General features: G+C 60.2%; 1 protein-coding gene across 2 annotated transcripts in view; it reads right to left on the minus strand.

The window, feature by feature from the left end:
- Positions 1-12,175, minus strand: part of MOB2 (MOB kinase activator 2) — a 51,180-nt gene extending 39,005 nt beyond the window's left edge. Inside the window, exon 1 of one of the 2 annotated variants that reach the window (XM_057727536.1) lies at positions 12,072-12,151. In XM_057727536.1, coding sequence (XP_057583519.1) covers positions 12,072-12,088 — 17 coding nt within the window. In that variant the 5' untranslated portion in view covers positions 12,089-12,151. Of the gene's footprint in view, positions 1-12,071 lie in introns of both variants that reach the window. The other variant, XM_057727538.1, reaches the window with a different exon arrangement.
- Between the last annotated feature and the right edge of the window lie 5,970 nt (positions 12,176-18,145).

The following is an 18,145-nucleotide window of genomic DNA, read 5'->3' on the forward strand; positions in this document are numbered from 1 at the left end:
GACCATCAGAGCTGACTCCAAGACCAGTGCCCTGTAGTTCCACGGTTCCCTGGCTCTGGGCAGAGTCACCAGGGTGGGGCAGCTCCCGCACCCCACCCCCACCCCCACCCCATCACCTGGTCCCGCAGCCTCCCGTCTCTGGGGACAGCCAGCCCAAGCCCAGCACCGTCATGGCCCACCCACAGCGCCGCAGGCGCTGATTCCTGAAGGCCCATGGGTGCTGTGAGAGCACAGCTGTACACCCAGCCCTGACGTCCCCCCACCTGCTGGTAGGCACAGGGCGCGGGCACTAAAGAGATGCAGCCCCACACCCCTTATGGTGGTGCCTGCTCCGACAACACACTCACCACTGCAGGCACAGCGGGAACAGATGGCAGGACATCGCTGCCTGCCAGCGAGGTGCCACGGCCCCCACACATATGGGGAGCAACTGAGGGTTGAGACCTGACACGGCAGCTGAGGTTGCCCAGCTGGTGGCAGATGGGGGACCGGAGCCTCTGACCACCATGTGCACTGCCACCAATACCAGCCCTTGGTCAGTGCTGTCCCCACGGGTCCTAGCTGTGTTGATGGGAGCAGGGAGGACCCGCACACAGAAGAAGGTGGACCCGAGGCAGGGCGGATGCTGACAGCAGACCCTTGGGCCCCTGCCGCACCAACCCCATGCCTCCAGCACACAGGGAGCTGCTCCATCCAGAAAAAGCCCACGCAGGTCCCACGGAGCACATGTGCACCCAGGGAGGGCTCCAGCTGGGAGGTAAACTGGAACCACCCTGGGCCCAGAGCAGGAGCGGAGCAGGGAGGGCCCTGGGCTGGCCCAAACCTGCCTCCAAGACAGTGCTGTGCACAGCCCTCCCCCGTCCCATGTTGTGTGGGCGGCCACGCAGGGCCCCGGTGGGACGAGATGGGACACGGCGGGACTCCAGCTCGGTGTCTGGGCAGGACCCTGGATCTTCCGTGAGTGGGACACGCACTCCACAGAGGCCCCCGGGGCACAGGCTCCTGGCTGTGCCCTTGCGCGGGGCCATCTCAGGGGAGAGTGGACATCAGCTGTGAACCAGGGGCCCCACTGCCTTCCTGGTAACAGTTCAGACTCAGGAGCCAGCAGACCACCAACGCTCCCACCTATAACCACAAGCTCGGCGAGGAGGCAGAGCACAGGCATCCCAAGGGGATGCATAGCTTCCCCCAACACCGCCGCACCTCACAAGAGCAAGGACGTACGGGTCATTTCTGCCTCACGGGGCTGACAGTCGCGCATCATGGAAACCTAGCTGCACTAGGCTGGCCTGGGAGGAAGTGCACGAAAGCCAGGAAGGTCACAACAAGAGGACACATTTATTTTTATGTGAATTATAAATGCCAGGAACTCTCGACCTAACTCAGCTGAGCCCAGCACTTCTTCAGCCAAAAAGGTAGGAGGCCTTCCAGCAAGAACAAGAGAATGTACTTGAAAACAAGGGTTTTTATCATGAGGCGTTTCTCAAGCCGTGCTGCAGCACCCACGTCCAGAGCAGCACCCGCGTCCAGAGCAGCGCCTGGGTCTCCACTGGGACAGCGCAGAGCAGATGCGGGGCAGCGCCGCACTCTACAAACGGCACCCCAACACCCAGGGCCCTCTGCACGTGGCAACCTGGACCCAATCCAATGCCCTGCTTCCAGGAGGCAGGCACAGGCCGGGCAGGGGAGCCGCACGGACAGCCTGCATGACAGACATGACCCACGAGACCACCGCCACATGCCCTCAGGGCTTTTAGCGCTCCGTGGGGTGTGAGCACATCCGTGTCCCTGAAGCTAGTAAACTGGACCGCAGTCACAAGAACACCTATCACATAGCAGACACCTCCCAGAAAACATGTCCCAGCCAAAACCAGTCTGCAGGGCAGGGGCTGGGAGCCCCCTCCCCCGACCCAGGTGCCGGGGCTTAGAAAACCATCCTGACCCTGAGATCATCCGACCTGCAGACGGCATGCTTGCCCGCCCCCTCCTGGGACCAGAGCCTGCAGGGCTGATGCCCTGCGACCAGCTGCCTGTGGGCTGGCTTGGGGTGCCCCGGTGCCCGCCTGCTCTGGGCCGGGAGAGAAGACCAACACCCCGAAAAGGAAGCCCCTGCCACATGTTTCATTGGGCGAGCAGGGTGCAGGACCGTTGGCCAGCAGAAAGTGCCCCTCTCGTGGGAGGGAGCGAGCCCTGTCCTGGGCAAAAGCCACAGCCCCAGTAGTGCCCAGTGTACACCCCGTGTCAGTGACTCTCAGGAAGATGGGCAGCCTCGGCCCTGCATGCCCACTGAAGCCCCTCCAGACACTGGATGCCACACTGCTTGTCCGGGACAAGGAAGGAAGGTCACCAAGCATCACCTGCCCAACACTTCCAGCAAGAAGCTCCCCCAAGAGGACCCTAAGCACCCCCCGCCCCCACCGCCGAGCCCCCCGGGGAGGGCTCATCCCGCACTGCAGAACAACTGGGGAGGAGTGAACGGCAGAGCAGCCCAGGCGGCGAGCCATGGCATGGATTTTCTTCTTTTGTGTCCTTTTTTGTTCATTCATCACCACCGACAGCTAAGAGACAACAAGAGCAGCTGGACTGGGAAGAGAGCGGTGAGGGTGAGTGTTCTGAGGGGTCGGCGGGGCAGCCGGGGCCACGCACTTGGGACGGCTCAGCCCTGGACTCCCACCATGCAGGGCATCCAAGAGGGGCCTGGGGCTTCCCAAGCTCACCTGGGCTCCTTGGAGGATGACACTGCTCCAGGCTCTCCTTGTCACCCCTACGCCCACCTGCAATCCTCTCACGGCCTCAGGGACCAGGTGCAGCCCTGACCGAACACCAGGCAGCAAGGGCCTCCTGAACGCTCTGTGCTGGCAGCGTGCACAGAATGTCCTTCCCAACAGAACCAACTAAATGGCCTGCACATTCCCAACACGTGTGTGCATGTGTGTGCATGCATGTGTGTGCGCGCGTGTGTGTGGCTCACAGCAGCCAGGAAGGAAAAGGGCAGGGCGCACAAACTCTGGTCTGTCCCTACAGCTCTGCCCAGGCTGTAGCCCAGAGACGCACACACAGGTTCCGGGGTGCGCTCGGCCCAGACACACGCACACGCGACTCACCGCCCCCCTCTCTGACCCCTCTGGGCTCCCTAGTCGGGTTCCCGGCAGAGCCGCACCCGCTGCCCCCTTGCTGGGCAGCAGGACACATGCCCGAGGGAAGCATGGCGAGCAGGGGCGGGCCGGGGAAGCAGCCTCCCTTGACTGGGTTCTAGCACCTCCCAGTCCCTGTCTTTGCTCTTACCTGCCTCTTCAGGAACAAGTTCTACCATCTTAATACTCAGGATTTAATACCCTTAAAACAGAAAGAACTTAGGCCAGTCATAAGAAACTAGACCATTGAGCAAAGACCAGACAGATGATTCACAACAGAAGCACGACGGGGCCCCCCTACCCCCGCAAGCTGTGCACAGGAACATCCCCCGCTCCAGCCCTCCCGCGAGGAGCAGACTAACCAGCACCCTTCTTCACCTGCGCTGCAGGGTGCTGAGCAGCACCCCTGGCCCCACCCTCTAGGAGCTGGCAGCACCCCCCACCCCTGCTATACCTCCAGGCCCTGTCCAGCGTCCCTGGAAGGTGAGATCACCCCTGGCTGAGACCCACGGGCAGGCACCAGCTCGTGGGGAGGACAACAGGGGCGTCCCTCACCTGACGCAGGGACCAGGTCCTGAGCTGCCAACGCTCCAGGCCCTGGGGAGCCAAACATGGGCGCAAGTCAGCACCTGCCCTTCACGGGCCAGCCTGGCGGGCGAGGAAATCGTCTCGGTGCCACCAGGCTCAGTGTCTCCGGGTCTCTTTGCGGCACTAACGTGGGGACACAGGAAACAGTCTCAGAAGAGAACTCAACACCTCAGGTCTCCCTTTCTGAGCAGCCACAGAGACTCAGTTTCCAGTAGGCTGACAACACCCCAAGAGCACTGTCCTCTCCCTGACTGCCTGCGGAGGCCAGCAGCACGTGGGGGCTGATTGGCCGTCTCATGCCCCCTCTCCTGCTGGTCCCAACCAGCACTAATGACATCAGAAGAATGCCAACCTGGCCTGTCTTCCCTGGCAGCTCCAGGCCAGGGGCCTCTGCATTGTGTGGAACCACACCCTCCACCCAGGCAAGGAAACTAGCTTCCTCCCACTCCTACGGGGATGGGGTGGGGGGATGAGAGACCTTATGCAGGTCAGGAGCTGGGCCCTCCCTCCCACCCTGCTCCCCACACCTCTACTCCCAGCCCCCAGCAGCTATTTGGAAGACCCCGCCAACATAAAGCTGCAGTGGTGGGGGTGTCCAGCTGTCTCCCATCTGCCTGCTGGGCCGGGGGGACCCCACTCAGTAAATATCACCTCCCGGCACCGCCGACCCCCTCCCTGCCCAGGGCCACTGGGCCAGCGTCCCCACTGGCTGAATCAGAGGAGAGTCCCGTAAACCCATCACGGCACTGTTCTGATGAGCAGCTGAGACAGCCAGCCCAGGCCAGGCAGCCACAGGGGTGTAGAGGAAGGGCCCGACATGGGGAGCTGCCCCAGGAGAGGCCTGACCCAAACTGCTGAAAAGCACGAAGGCCTCTGAGCGGTAGGTGAGGGCTCTGGAGGTGCAGTGAGCGCCATCCAGCGGGAGCAGGCCAGCCACTCTGAAGTCCCTTTCCTAAGGTTTCCACATTTTCCCTCCACTTGGAAGCATTCGCCGCGGAGCTGGGGTGCACACCTGCCGACCAAGGTGGTGAGGGCCGGAAGGGCTGCGTGCCCCAGGCCTCCAGACACCCTCCTACCCGAGGGTATCTGCCGACCACGCTGAGGACCTGTGCGGGCACTGACACCACCGAGTCAGCCCGGAAGTGGGGAAGGCCGAGCCCACACTCAGCGGGTGGACCCCGCCTGCAGGCCTCCTCTGTAGCCCAGGCGCACACCGAGGACGCCAGCACCCCGCCACCCCCCCGCCACACACACACACAAGCCAGGGCCCAGCACCACATTCTAGACGAATCAGCCCGCAGGAGCCCTGCAGGAAGAGGCTCTGCCCTGGGCTCGGCGGCTCCCGTCTGCCTGCAGGCTGGCAGGAAGGGGGAAGCAGCCCCGCCCGGTGGAAGAAACACTGCCCCCACCCAGAGGCCTATTTGTTTTGGAAGCACCTCACTAACAGCAGCTGGGACAGGTGATAACCACTTCCTCTATGCCCTCTCCACGACCCCCCCTCCTGAGGAACCCGGGGGACTGGCCAAAGGGGCCTGTCACGACCAGGAGCTGGACCCACTGCCGTGGGGATCCAAGTGCGGGATCTGAAGGGACTGACGTGAGGACAGGGCCGCTGGGAAGCCAGCCTGGCAGGCTGGGCCCGCGTCCTCTGCACTTGGCCCTCGGGCAGCCTCTCAGCGCGGACCAACAGCAGGCCGCCACGGCTACTTCCTCCTTCCATACCTGGCGCCGCCATCCTGGTGGGAGAGGAGACGCGAGGGGTGGCCAGGCAGCTCCTACAGCATCCAGACAGCACCTGGGGTGGGGGGAGGGGGGGAAGAGTGGACCTGGTGCACCAGCCCAGGCCGCACCCTTCCTGCCAGGCAGGGTCAGCATCACAGCGGCACTGGGCACTGGCGTCTGGCAGGGAAGGCGGGTGTGGCACGACAAGGGGATGGGGAGTGGGTAGGTCACAGATGGAAGGTGCCATCGGGGAATGGGATCAGGCATCCTCCAGAGCGCTGAGTCCCTGGCCCCCACCCTCCGCTGGAGTCACCACACCAGCACTCCAGCACTCCAAGGGCAGGGCAGAGGTGACAGTGACAAGGTGGACTGGGGGCTGTGGCGTGTGGAGCCCCAGCACTCACTCTGCGTGCAGGTGCCACCTTGCCAGGTAAGCCCCACTGCACTCTGAGGGGACAGAGGGCCTTCTCCACAGTGGACACCTCACAAAATCCCACCACCACCTGCAGGGAAGGTTACTACTCCGCCCATTTCACAGACAATGAAACTGAGGCTCCGGGAGGTAAAACAGGTTGCCTGGTGAAGCTGTAGTCGAGATTCAAACCCCAAACCATTCGGCCCCTGAGCCCCGTTCACATGTCTCACCTCCCCAGGTCTTAGCTCAAATGGCACCTTTTCAAAGACCCTCCGGAACCCCTACTAAAACGGCTTTCACACACCCATCCACCAGATCCTGCCCCGCTTCCCTCTGTGGCCGGCATCCCTCCATGGGAGCTCCGCACCTCTGTGCGGCATCATCGCCTGGACATACGTGAGAACCACTGCAGGGAAGACGCACGCACATCCCACCGCAGGCAACCATGCACAGCAGCTCTTTCCCACCAACAAAGGAAACTTCTTCAAAGAGAAGAAAACCAAGTGATGAGGAGAATGTGGCCAAGGCCCAAAGCCACACGGCTCCACTCAAACAGGACCACAGGTCACACGTGGCCCAGCCACCCACCAGCCACCTCGTGTTCTCCTTAAGTGCCCACGTTCTATTCTCCGGTTCCAGCTGTTCCTAGTCCCACGTCCCCAGGCTACGTCCCACGGATCAGCCCTGTACACAGCGGGGGGCACCCAGGCTGGAAGAAACCCTGTGCACAAAGAAAAACAAACACGAGGAAGACAAAGAACGGCAGGTCCTCCAGCAAGGCAGCTGGGAACAGCACGTGCCACCGTCTCTTCCGGACATGGCCACTGCTGGTGGGGGACACACACAGAAGCCACCACCGGGCAGAGACCAGCTCCCAGACCAGCTCTTCAGGCCAAGGTGCCCAATACAGGCAGAGAGGGCGCCCTGCCGAGCACACCCACGCCCAGGCTCAGCCTCCCTCCCAGGCCACGCAAGCCCGTCCCTGACAAAATCAAGGACATGGGTGCACCTTTCCAGGACCATGACAAGGACGATGTGGGAAAGGCTGGGACGTCAAGAACATGGGCATCCCCACAGAGGCGGCCTCAGCACCCACCTGAGCGAACCCCTCCCAGGCCACCACGAGCTCTGGACAACAAGCCCAGCAACCAGCGCCCAAGTGCTGCCCAGCTTTCCCAGCATCCTGAGAAGAGGCCTTGGTGACCCAACAGGCAGTGACGCCTGGGGGTGAGAAGCCAGGACAGACGCCGGAACAGGGCACTGTGCTGCCCCAGGAGCACCTGCCGGGAGGAAGGCGGCCCCACCCACCCCTGGCAGAGCCTCCCTGCGGTGTTCTGATGGGCTCTTGCCCCGCCTGTCCCCTGCCAGCAGCACAGCCCTGGGGACACTTTGTGCAAGGGTTCTCTGCAGGCACCCCAAGCTGGAGGACAAATGAGAAATGACATGTTGCCAAGAGCGTCCAGGCACACGGGGCTCATTCTAAAAGGGCTCCGTGTGACCAAGGCCCTCTTTAAAGGGATCTGAGTGCACCCCAGCCCCAGACAAACACTGCCACACACCCAGGCCACAGTGACTGCCTGTCTGGAAAGCAGCTGCTCCTGCAACCACAGCTTCCATGGCCCACTGGCCAGAGTTTTGCTGCTCACGCCTCTGTGCCTTTGCACATGCCATTCCTCCTTCCTGAGCCACGACCTTTTCTCCTTTCTACTGGGAAAACTCTACGCACCCTCCCAAGCCGCCCTCCTGGCCTGGCCTCCTCCACCCGCCAGCATGCACTCCTCCTGCACCAGCCTGACAAGGCACAGACTGTCTTCTCCACCTGGGACATTCTGATCCCGAGCTTGGGGCCTGGCCTGTGACAGACAGTGAACGCAGTCGGGACTGGAGGTCTCCCAGCAGGAAGTGGTCCAGCTCACGGATGGAAGCAGCTGGGTCACAGCAGCATCTTTCAGGATCAGCAAAAAGCAGGAACAATCCAGGTATCCATGGAGAGGTGACAGATGCACACCTCCACACTACAGAATGTCATTTGGGGACAAAAAGGACAGCTGATATCAGCAACAACACTGATGAACTTCTACAACATTAAGCTAAGTGAACTGGTCACAAAAGGCCACGTGCTGTGATTCCAGTGCATTTCCACATGAAATGCCCAGAACAGGCAGATCTGTAGAGACGGAAAGTAAATTAGTGATGGATCGCCTAGGGCCAGAGTGGGAACGGGGCACGCCTGAGCATGAGGTTTCTTTCAGGGGTGAGGGCCACATTCTCAAACTAAACTGTGGTGATGGCCACACAACTCTGTAATTTTACTAAAAACTACTTAATTGTACACTTAAAGCAAGTAATTTTTATGGTATTTAAATTATACCTCAACGAGGCTGTTAAAAGAAAAAAACTCTAGAGACACAAGCAAGTCCGGCCTGGGTATCATCAATCAGGACACCCTTGTCGTGCCAGCCACCACAACATCCTCCCCAGAGGCAAAGTGCCAAGAGAAAGTCCTCAACACCTGGTTCAAATGCCTGCAGAGGTGGCGTCTGCAGGATTGGATCCCTTCACCTGAGTGCACGTCTCCTGGTGGCAGAGCCATCAGGCCCGAAAGCCCCTGGCCACGCAGCAAGCCCTCGGCACTGCCCAACAGCACCAAGGCCATCACCCTGGGGAGTAAGTCAGCAGTCCAGGAGGCCTATCTCCTCTGGTCAAAGCCAGGAAGCCCTACCCTGTGCCTCACCCCGCCTCCTCTGCCCCCAGGGAGGAACAGGAGGCGCTGACGTCAAGGCCGGGAGCCGCCCCAGCAAGGGGGCTCACAGGGTGCAGGCCGGGCTAGAGGGCGTGGCGGGTGGGCAGGTCGCGGCAAAGTTCAGCCCATTGGCCCCCACCAGTCAGAAGCAGAGGAAGTGCGTTTCCTCTTCTGCTTTCCCAGATGCTCGCTGGGAAACTTCTGGACGAGGCTTTGTTGGGTAAAATGCTCACAGATGCCTGCCGCTGCCCGTTAAAGACCAGACAAAACTTCTCCCCAAACTCCCACACTCTGCAGGGCGGGTCCCTCGCTGCCCCAGCTCACACAGCTTCTGCTCTGGGCGAGGATGCCACCCTTTCAGCTGCTATCCAGTGGACAGAGCCAAGGACCACAGAGGTGACCTACATAAGAAGTGGCAGCCCTTCTCAAGTTAGGAATCACTTTCGTAAAAAGAGAGAAAAAAAATTACCCCACACCTACTTCAACAGCCAGCTCAGTGCTAAGCAGAGGAAATGGACAGTAAGACGACGGATGTGAGCTGCCCGTCGCAAAACTCTCCTGCAAGTGAGCCCCAGCAAAGTCCCGCAGCAAGTCGCAACGTGCTGGCTTTCTTTCCAGCTTCCGCGAGCAGGTTTCCTGCAGGCCTCCCTCTCCCCACACACGGCAGGGAGAGCTGAAGATAAGGCCGCCGGCATTACTCAGCAAGGCCCTTTTGGTGACAGGGAAGATGTGGTTTCACTTGCACATCTGTAAACTGCCCTTCTGGTTGTGACAGTGATCAGAAGACGAGGTGGAGGGCGCATCGTTTGCCACTACAGTCCAGTTCACACTTTCACTCGCGATGAACGAATGCAAAGAAATGCCTTCTTTTAAAGAGAACAAAGAAACATTAAAAACATGAGAACTCTATTCCAAAACAACCAGTTGACAATGAATGGTGTGAATTAATAAAAACATCAAGAAACAGTAAAAATTCACACATTTCCTCAACTCTTTCAGGCTGAAACCTGGCTAAGGATCAACTGAAGCCCTAGCAACGGGCATGTAAAAGGCGTCCGGCAGGAGCCAGGTCCTTCACACGAGAGGGGCCAGGCGGAGTGGCAGGTGGACCAGAGTGGGTGAGACGGGGTCTCTGTGGCTCACCCCCCGGCTGCTGTGCAGTCCAGGCCTCAGCATCCTTACATGTCAATAGATGCAAAGCAAACGTGCAGGAGGGACAGAGGGACACCCGGGCCCTTCCAGCTCTAGCGTCCTAAGCACCACCCTAGAGATACACTCTCAGGAAGATCAGAACTCGACTACTGAGATTGTTCCACTTCTTTTTTTAAAGGAGGGGGTTCACAGTTAAGGAAATGTTAAAGAATTCACCACGTTTGATATGCAATCCACCAAGTTTAAAAACATATGCACAAAGATAAGCAAACTCCATCGCAACCCCTCTTTTGAGACCTCTAGTTCCCTTTTAGAAGTGCCTATTTTATAGCAGGCAGCAGCAAATGCTGCTTCCCTCCACAGAGACCACAGGAGCAGCAGCTCCTCACCTGCCCCTTTCAAAGCTGTCTTCCTCCCACAGCGGGACCGGCCTCCCCACCACGGGGAGATATGCGCTCTGTTCACCCTACCCAGACGACCGCCTGGTTGCCACAGTCTTGACAAGGGCCTTGAGCATCAGCCCCTTCTGAGCCGTGCTGTGGTAAGTTTCCGGTTGCTCACAATGATGACAGGGAGGTCCACAGCGCACAGACCTCAGGCAGTTAAAGAAACTGACTGTCGGTGAGGTTCGGCGCAGAGTGCCTGCTTCTTATGGACGTGAGCACAATGACCACAAACAAAGGGCAACCAGCTGCCTCCTCGGCGACCCAGCTGAGCTGATCCGGCTGCTCCCTGCGCCACTCAGGCCTGTGGGTCCAACTCAGCCAACCTGATAGTCTCCTTCCCTGAAGTCACTTCACGGGGGGGCCAGGTGGTCTCCAGAGCAATCCCTCCTGATACGTGCCCAAGGCAAGTGTCTGCGGTTCAAAATGAAGCACACCCAGCGTCTGCCCTCCACTCTCGGTGCCCGTGGCTTACGAAGGCCTCCTGCAAACACCTCTCCTTACTAACAATAACCAGCACCCACCGATGCCAGGCGCTGTGCGAACGCGACCATCTGTCGCCTCCGTGTACCCTTCCACGACACCACTCTGTGAGGGCCACGATGTCCACTTTACAGGTGGCTTTTTAAAAGTAGGTCTGGAGAAGAAGTGGCCACCGAGAGTCACACAGCAAACGAGCAGCAAAGCTGGGACGGCAGTGCTGCCTGTACGTAAAGCCAGGGGAGCGGCCCTGCCCGGCGGCTGCCCCTGCATCACCCACTCGCCGCCCTGACCCTCCGCCCCCCGCGCTGGGGCCCCAGGGGGACCCCGCCACGCTCAGCACCTCTCGTGGGCCTCCCGCCGCGTCGCTCGCACTGTCCGGTCTCCCCCTGGTCTCCCCTTCACCCGACCTGCAGGCAGGGGTGGGTCTCACGCAACACTCTGCCTGTCCTGACGGCACCCTGCGCTCCGCCGACACCCCGGAAGGGTTCTACACACACTTGGGCGAAACGCACACTGGACCTTTCGCCTCCCTTCCCGGACGTGAGCGTCCAGACTAAACCCTCCCACCCGCGGAGGCCCCCGCAACGGCCACCGCCGCCTTGCCCCCTCCCCGCGCCCCTGGAGCCCTGGGCAGCCCTCCAGAGGGTGCTTCGCAAACCAGAACTGGGCACACAGGCAGGGGCACGCTGCCCGGCCAGAAGCGCCGGCCCTGCTCGGTCCTCAAAAAGTTAAGGAAAAAAAAAAAAAAAGGTGGAAAGCAAGTAAGCAAGCAAAGAAAAGAAGGATCGCACTCGGTAGGAGAACCTGTGGAGGACGACGTGACGCCGCACACGTCTCCCTGACCCGCAGCGAGTCCTGCGCGCCTGCAGACGGGAGGGCGAGCCCCCCGCGGCTCCGGTGCGGGTGCTTCCTTCCCACCCCGCCCCGCCCGCCCGCCCGCGCCCCGGCCCCGCCGGCTTCGCCCCGCGGGGCGCTGGCACAGCCGGGCGGGGCGGCCCCTCCTCCCTCGTGTTTAGCGACTCTTCTCCGCCGCCGTCAAAGTTCTCTCCTCCAGACGCAAGTTCGCCGCGGCGCCCGGCGAGAGCGACCCCCGTCCCACCTCCGCCGCCGCCCGACGCCCAGCGGCGAGGTGTGGCCGCCGGCCCGGGGCCGGCTCCCGGGACCGCACGACAAGGAACGCTCCGCGCGGGCGCCCGACGGCAGGACCGATGCGGCCGCGGCTCCGACCCCGGTCCTGCTCCCGGGGAGCCCCGGCCCCGCGCCCGACCCGCGGACGCCCCTCGCCGGCCCGGCCCGCGCCGCCCGGCCCGATGCCCTTGACCGGCGCCGCCCGCGGCGCGCTCTGCGGGCCCTTCCGCGGCCCGGCCCGCCCGCCCCGCCGCCCGACTCACCCCATGAGCCAGTCCATGGCTGCGCGGGGGCCGCCGCGCCCGCCGCCCGACTCGCTCGGCCCTCAGCCAGCGGCGGCGGCGGCCGGAAGTAAACACTCACTCGCTCACTCCCACACGCGCGCCGCGGGCGCCGCCGGAAGTGACGCACGCGCGACGCCTGCTGGGAAACGTAGTCCCGGCGTCCTATGCAGCCCCTACAGCCCTGCCCTCCTGCCTGGACCCCGCGTGGGGAAGTCCCCTCACACCCCTGGATGTCCCCTCATACCCCTGGATGTCCCTTCACACCCCGGGATGTCCCCTCACAACCCGCTGTCCCCTCACACCCCTGGATGTCCCCTCACACTCCTGGATGTCCCTTCACACCCTAGGATGTTCCCTCACACCCCGCTGTCCCCTCACACCTCGCTGCCCCCTCACACCCCTGGATGTCCCTTAACACCCCGGGATGCTCCCTCACACCCCGGGATGCCCCCTCACACCCCGGGATGCTCCCTCTTAACCTGTGATGTCCCCTCACACCCCTGGATGTCCCCTCACACCCCTGGATATCCCTTCACACCCTAGGATGTTCCCTCACACCCCGCTGTCCCCTCACACCTCGCTGCCTCCTCACACCCCGGGATGCCCCCTCACACCCCAGGATGCCCCCTCACACCCCGGGATGCTCCCTCACACCCCAGATGTCCCCTCCCACCCTGCTGTCCCCTCACACCCTAGGATGTCCCCTCACACCCTGGGATGTCCCCTCACATCCCACTGCCCCCTCACACCTCGGGATGCCCCCTCACACCCTGGGGTGTCCCCCCACATCTGAGCTGTCCTGTCCCATCTCGCTGTCCCCCTGCACCCCATACTGCTCCGTAAGCCCTGGCCACCCCATGTCACCAGAGTGCTGCAGCCCCTCCCCCCCGTCCCCACCCCAAGGGTCCCCTCAGCCACAGGCTTCTCTCCAGGCTCAGGAAGCCTCGGAGATGAGGCTAAGAAGCAGGGGGAGGTTTCGGGGACAGGACTGGGCATGGTGTTCGGTGCTCCCTGCTTGGCCAGAGGAGCAAGACCCTCTGAGCTCCGTGCCCTCACCTCCCAGCAGCCTCTCCCGTGAGCTGAGCCCCACTCTCTGCCCGTCCCCAAAGAAGAACCAAGCCTGGAACAGGTGCTGGGCTCTGGCTGCCCCGCAGGGCAGATGCCTGGAGGCATGGGCGTTGGGGCCCACATGGGCAGTGGAAGCCGCTGGCCGAGAGCAAGGATGGAGGAGACGGTGCTGGGGACACTTGGGACGCTCGGGATGGGTGACACGGCCCCCCAGTGTCACCCTTGGCCCTTGGCCCACCCTGCCCTACGGCCCCAGCTGAGTCTCATCAGCCGCTGTCAGCTGCGGGGGTTGCCTCTCCCACTGGTGCCTCTATGATCGTGAGGCTTGTGGGGGAAAACTGTGCACTTGACCACCAGCCACTGCAGATGAAATCATGAGGAAAGACAGGGACAAGGGGAAATCCTGCCACATGTCCTGTCTCAGGGAGGAAAAGCTTGCAGATACGGACCAGGGCCTTCGTCTCCACAGCTGGACAAGTGGCCAGGGTGGTTGGGCCTTTGGCTGTGGCCGGCCACTCTGCAGGTTGCATCTCTACCTAGGACAGTGACCCAGATCATCCTTCCTGAGGAAAGGCCCCCAGGGACCCTGCCTGCATCCGTCTGCTGTAACCGTCCCTAAACTGTTACCCGAGCTTCGGGCCACCCCCCAGGTTGCATCCATCTTCCTGCCCCGCGACCAGCCATCCCATGGCCCCCACAGTAGTCTGGGCTTCAGGTCCCTGCTCTTCCACTTACTTGGCTGGGTGACTTGGAGAAGTTGTTTAATGTCCCTGTGACTCAGGTTCTTTATTAGTGGCATGGGAATAATAATGTCCTGAGAAACTTCACAAGGTCACAGGTGTGGGCTAAAGATGGGGAAGCAGGGAGCTATGACTCCGCATATCGGGAGTGTGACTCCCCTGCCCCCAGGCAACTGTGCTCAACATCCATCCCCCTTGCCCTTCATGGTGGTTTACTGCTGGGCACACCCCACTTCATGGCTTTGTGTCACCCAGTCTGTAATGGGCTATTCAGATCACGTAGTTGTGAGATGTCCCGTGGTTTTCACTACGATCTGAAGTGGAGCCCAGTGGCAAGTAAAAACTCGCATCACAAAGAATGATGATTTATTTCGTAAGAGGATGTGGCTTTGCTCCAAGACCCTGGGGCCCCCCCATCTCGTTCACCCACTAGAGCTCCACCATCCCCACCGAGCACCACTGGATCCACTGAGTCATTTGTGCCAAGTGGTAGGACTGCCTGTACTGCAGCCTCAGCTAAATCTTCTCCTCAGTCTGGAGCACGTTCAAAGCTGGCAAACCTTTAGGTCTCTTGCTAATTCAATAAGAACAGCACACTCAATGCGCACTGGTCAGAGATGATGTTACCTGCCTCATGTTCACGTCCTTTTCTTCTCCTTTCCTTCTCCTCCTCCTCCTTCTTTTTCCCAGCTTCCCATGTAGAGAGGGTGGCCAATGAGATGTAAGTGGAAGTTGCTGGGTGGCTTCCAGGAAATCCTTTTTGTCTTTCCTTCCCACCCCAACCCTGGCCCAGCCTCCTAGTTCCTGCCTGTAATAGGAAAATGATGGCTGGAACTGCTGCAGCCATCTGGGACCATGAGACATGCTGATGATGGCAGAGCAGAAAGATGGAAAGAACATGAGTTCTTGCTGAAACTCTGGAACTTCCACAGCATTCCTCAACTTCTTACCTCTGGACTACTCTTAACTGAAAAAATCTTAAGTCCCTGTTCTTCCCAGTTATTGTTACTTGACTTTAAAGGCAATTACCTGACTGATATATCTATCAAAATGTGTGTGTTCTTGGGACTTCCCTGGTGGCCCAATGGTTAAGGTCCCATGCTCCCAATGCCGGGGGCCAGGGTTCGAGCCCTGGTCAGGGAACTAGGATCCCACATGCACACTGCAACTAAGAGCCCACCTGCCACAACTGAGGAGCCTGCATGCTGCAACTAAGACCCAGTGCAACCAAATACATAAATTTTTTTTAAAACTGATTCTTAAGAAAAAAATGTGTGTTCTTCCTAGTGTTGGAGCGCTCAAGGCATCCTTCACTTTGGAGGGGATGTCTTGACATTCCCAGATGACTGAATCCCCAAAATTTCACCTACGTGTGGCAAGTTCCTAAATTTTCGTGGGATCTATCCCTTTGGCAAGCATGCATGTTATTTTAATGTATAGACAATCACTAAGTGCTGGGCTCTGCGGCCTATCAACGGGACACCATCCCGTGTATATAATGAACGGTGTGGCCTCCCGAGATAATCAGACTCTGCCTGGACTGGATCGTGGTGGATGGCGTAAGAGCTAATATGACCCTGCAGTGAGACAATGGCGGTGCGCCCCAACCCTGGCAAAGGACAGCTCCCTGCTCCTGGCGCTCTCGGTGTATGGGGGTGGGGTGGGGAGTGTTGTATTGACCGACTCCAGGAAGGACACCGCATCTGGAAGGACAGCTGCAGTTGGAATCACCATGGCCTTAAACTTGCAATAACCCACTGCCAATCGCCGACAGGCCTCCGTCTCCTGCACAGACAACACGTGGGAGTGAAACAGGAGTGCAACAGGACCTCTGCACCTTGCAGGTCCACGGTGGTGGCCCCAACCTTTGTGATGTCTCTGGAGACTCACCTCTGCTTGTGGTCTACTACTTTAGCAGGGAGGTGGAACTGTAGGGTTTTACACTTAGCCCTCCTTCCCATTCATCCATCCATTTGGCAAATAAGTATGGAGTGCCAACCACGTGCCAGGCCCTTGTAGGTGCTTGGAATGCAGCGGTAGACAAGACAGACAAAGAGCAAGCCCCGTGGAGCTTACAGACCAGTAGGAGTAGACAGTCAATGAAAAAATCAAGACATATAATACGTTAGGCAGCAGCAAGCACTCTGGAGAAGGAGGACACCAACCATGGAGACAAACACTTGTGCGTGTCACAGGTTGAATTGTGGCCACCCCCACCCCCCCCACCAAGATGTATGTTGAAGTCATAACCCCCCAGTACCTCAGACTGGGACCTTATGTGGAAATAGGGAAATTGCATATTGAATTAGTTAAGGTCATAATGGAATAGCGTGGGCACCTAGTCCCATATTGGTAGTATCCTTATAGAAAGGGGTGATTTGAGCACAGAGGGAAGATGGTGTGAAGAGACATGGAGAAGACGGCCGCCTATAAGCCAAGGAGAGGCCTGGGCCAGAGCCTTCCCTCAAAGCCCTTGGGAGGAAGCAGCCCTGCTGACACAAAGCTTTGGGGTGTCTGGCCTCCGGAACCGTGAGACAGTCAATTTCTGTCACCACAGCCTGTCAGTGTGTGGTCCTTTGTTACAGCAGCTGCAGGATGCTGATGCAGATGCCAACCCTCAGTCTTGTCTTCTCCACCAGACACCTGCCTTCTGCCCACCTGCCGAGGGGCGCCTGGAGCTGTGTGCCAGAGGGGAGCTCCCGGGCAGGGAAATGAGGGGCTTGGTTTTCCCAATTATACTTTGCTCTAGACTGGGGACCTCCTGAAGGCAGCACCTGCAGGAATCCTCCAGAGGATGTTGCCCTCTGTTGTGGGGCAGATGGTGAGGCTCTCCGGATAACAGTGACTACATGACAAGTCTTCGTGGAGAAAGCTGATACTCAACGGTGACCCTGGGCACAAGCCAAGCCCTGCTGGGTCCTTCCTTCTCTTTCACTGCCTCTGCCTGGTCTGGTCTGTCCATCCTATGAGCCCCGTCACCGCCCACACTGGGCCTTGGCCTGCCTTCCCTTGTGCCTGACAGCCAGTGGGGGACGTGGCCAGCTGGCCAGTTCAGAGCATCCCTCCCAGGGCCGGGCCGTCTGGCCAGAAGGACACACTTTCTCCTACACCTTGGAGGCTGGAGTACAGTGGCTCCCTCTCGCCTCCTGAGCTGGTTCTTGTGTGAGGGACTGTCCCCAGGGAGGCTGAGGGTGAGTGACAGCAGCACCAGGGCAGCAGAGGGTCATGCAGCCCCTTCTGTCCCCGCCACCACAGGCGGTCAGCGTTGTTTGTCTCAGAGAAGCCTGAGGGTCTGCTTTGGGGAAGGCGCTGTGGGAAGCCAATAGCCTGGGAGTCGCAAAGTTGGCAGCCCACAGCCCTCTCCCTCCCCCACCTATGCATTGGCCCCTCCAAGCCTTCAGCCAACATCCCGCCAAGGATGCCCTCCTGCAGACGCGCACTGCAGGGCTGGCTGCCCTACACAGGCTTCTTCACTTCAGCCTCACACCCTTCAGGGCAGTAATTTCAGGAAGGAGACGGGGCTCCTAGAGAGATAGGAACTTGTCCAAGTTCCCCCAGTGAGATTCCAGAACCATCTGTTCCTAAGCCCACCGTCTTCCCACTACATTCTGCCTTGCAGAGGGGTTCGCCTCTCTGGGACCTGAGATTGGTGGAGGAGGTCACCCGTGCGAGCAGCCCAGTCAGGGGCCCTTCTGTCTGGCAGTGGCAGGAGGGCTGAGCTGCCTCAAGAGAGCTTCAGGCTCCAGCGCTCACCCCACCCCCGCCCCCGCCCCGTCTGTGGGGCATTTGGCTTAGGCCCTGAGGGGATGGGGGCTGGCGCTTGAGGCAGGTCTCCATACAGACACTAGGAATCACTGTCACCTGGAATTACATCCGGGGCACTTACCACTGGCCAGGGGCCATGCTAACACTTAATGCCAGTGACCCCTGGCCTCTCTGCTCACGCCCCTCAGCCTCTGCCCTCAACCTCATCCAGCCCTCCCCAGCTCAAGTCCCTGGGTTGGCTGGGGCAGGACAGGCTAAGAGTCCCTAAGCCAAGGCCCCTGGCAGGTTGCAGTGAAAGAAGGAGGCCTGGAAAGGAGCCAGGAGACTGGGCCCTCCTCCCAGCCCTGCCGTGAGCCAGCTCTGGTTCACCCCTCATCCCCTCCATCCAATGAGTGGGGGCCTAGATCAGGGGTCCCCAAATGCTAGATCTCCTAGTCTGCAGGCACAGTAGGCTCCCTGGAGAAACTTCAGGAATACAGA

This window comes from Hippopotamus amphibius, chromosome 3 (assembly GCF_030028045.1).
Source record: "Hippopotamus amphibius kiboko isolate mHipAmp2 chromosome 3, mHipAmp2.hap2, whole genome shotgun sequence".
NCBI classification, from domain to species: Eukaryota; Metazoa; Chordata; class Mammalia; order Artiodactyla; family Hippopotamidae; genus Hippopotamus; species Hippopotamus amphibius.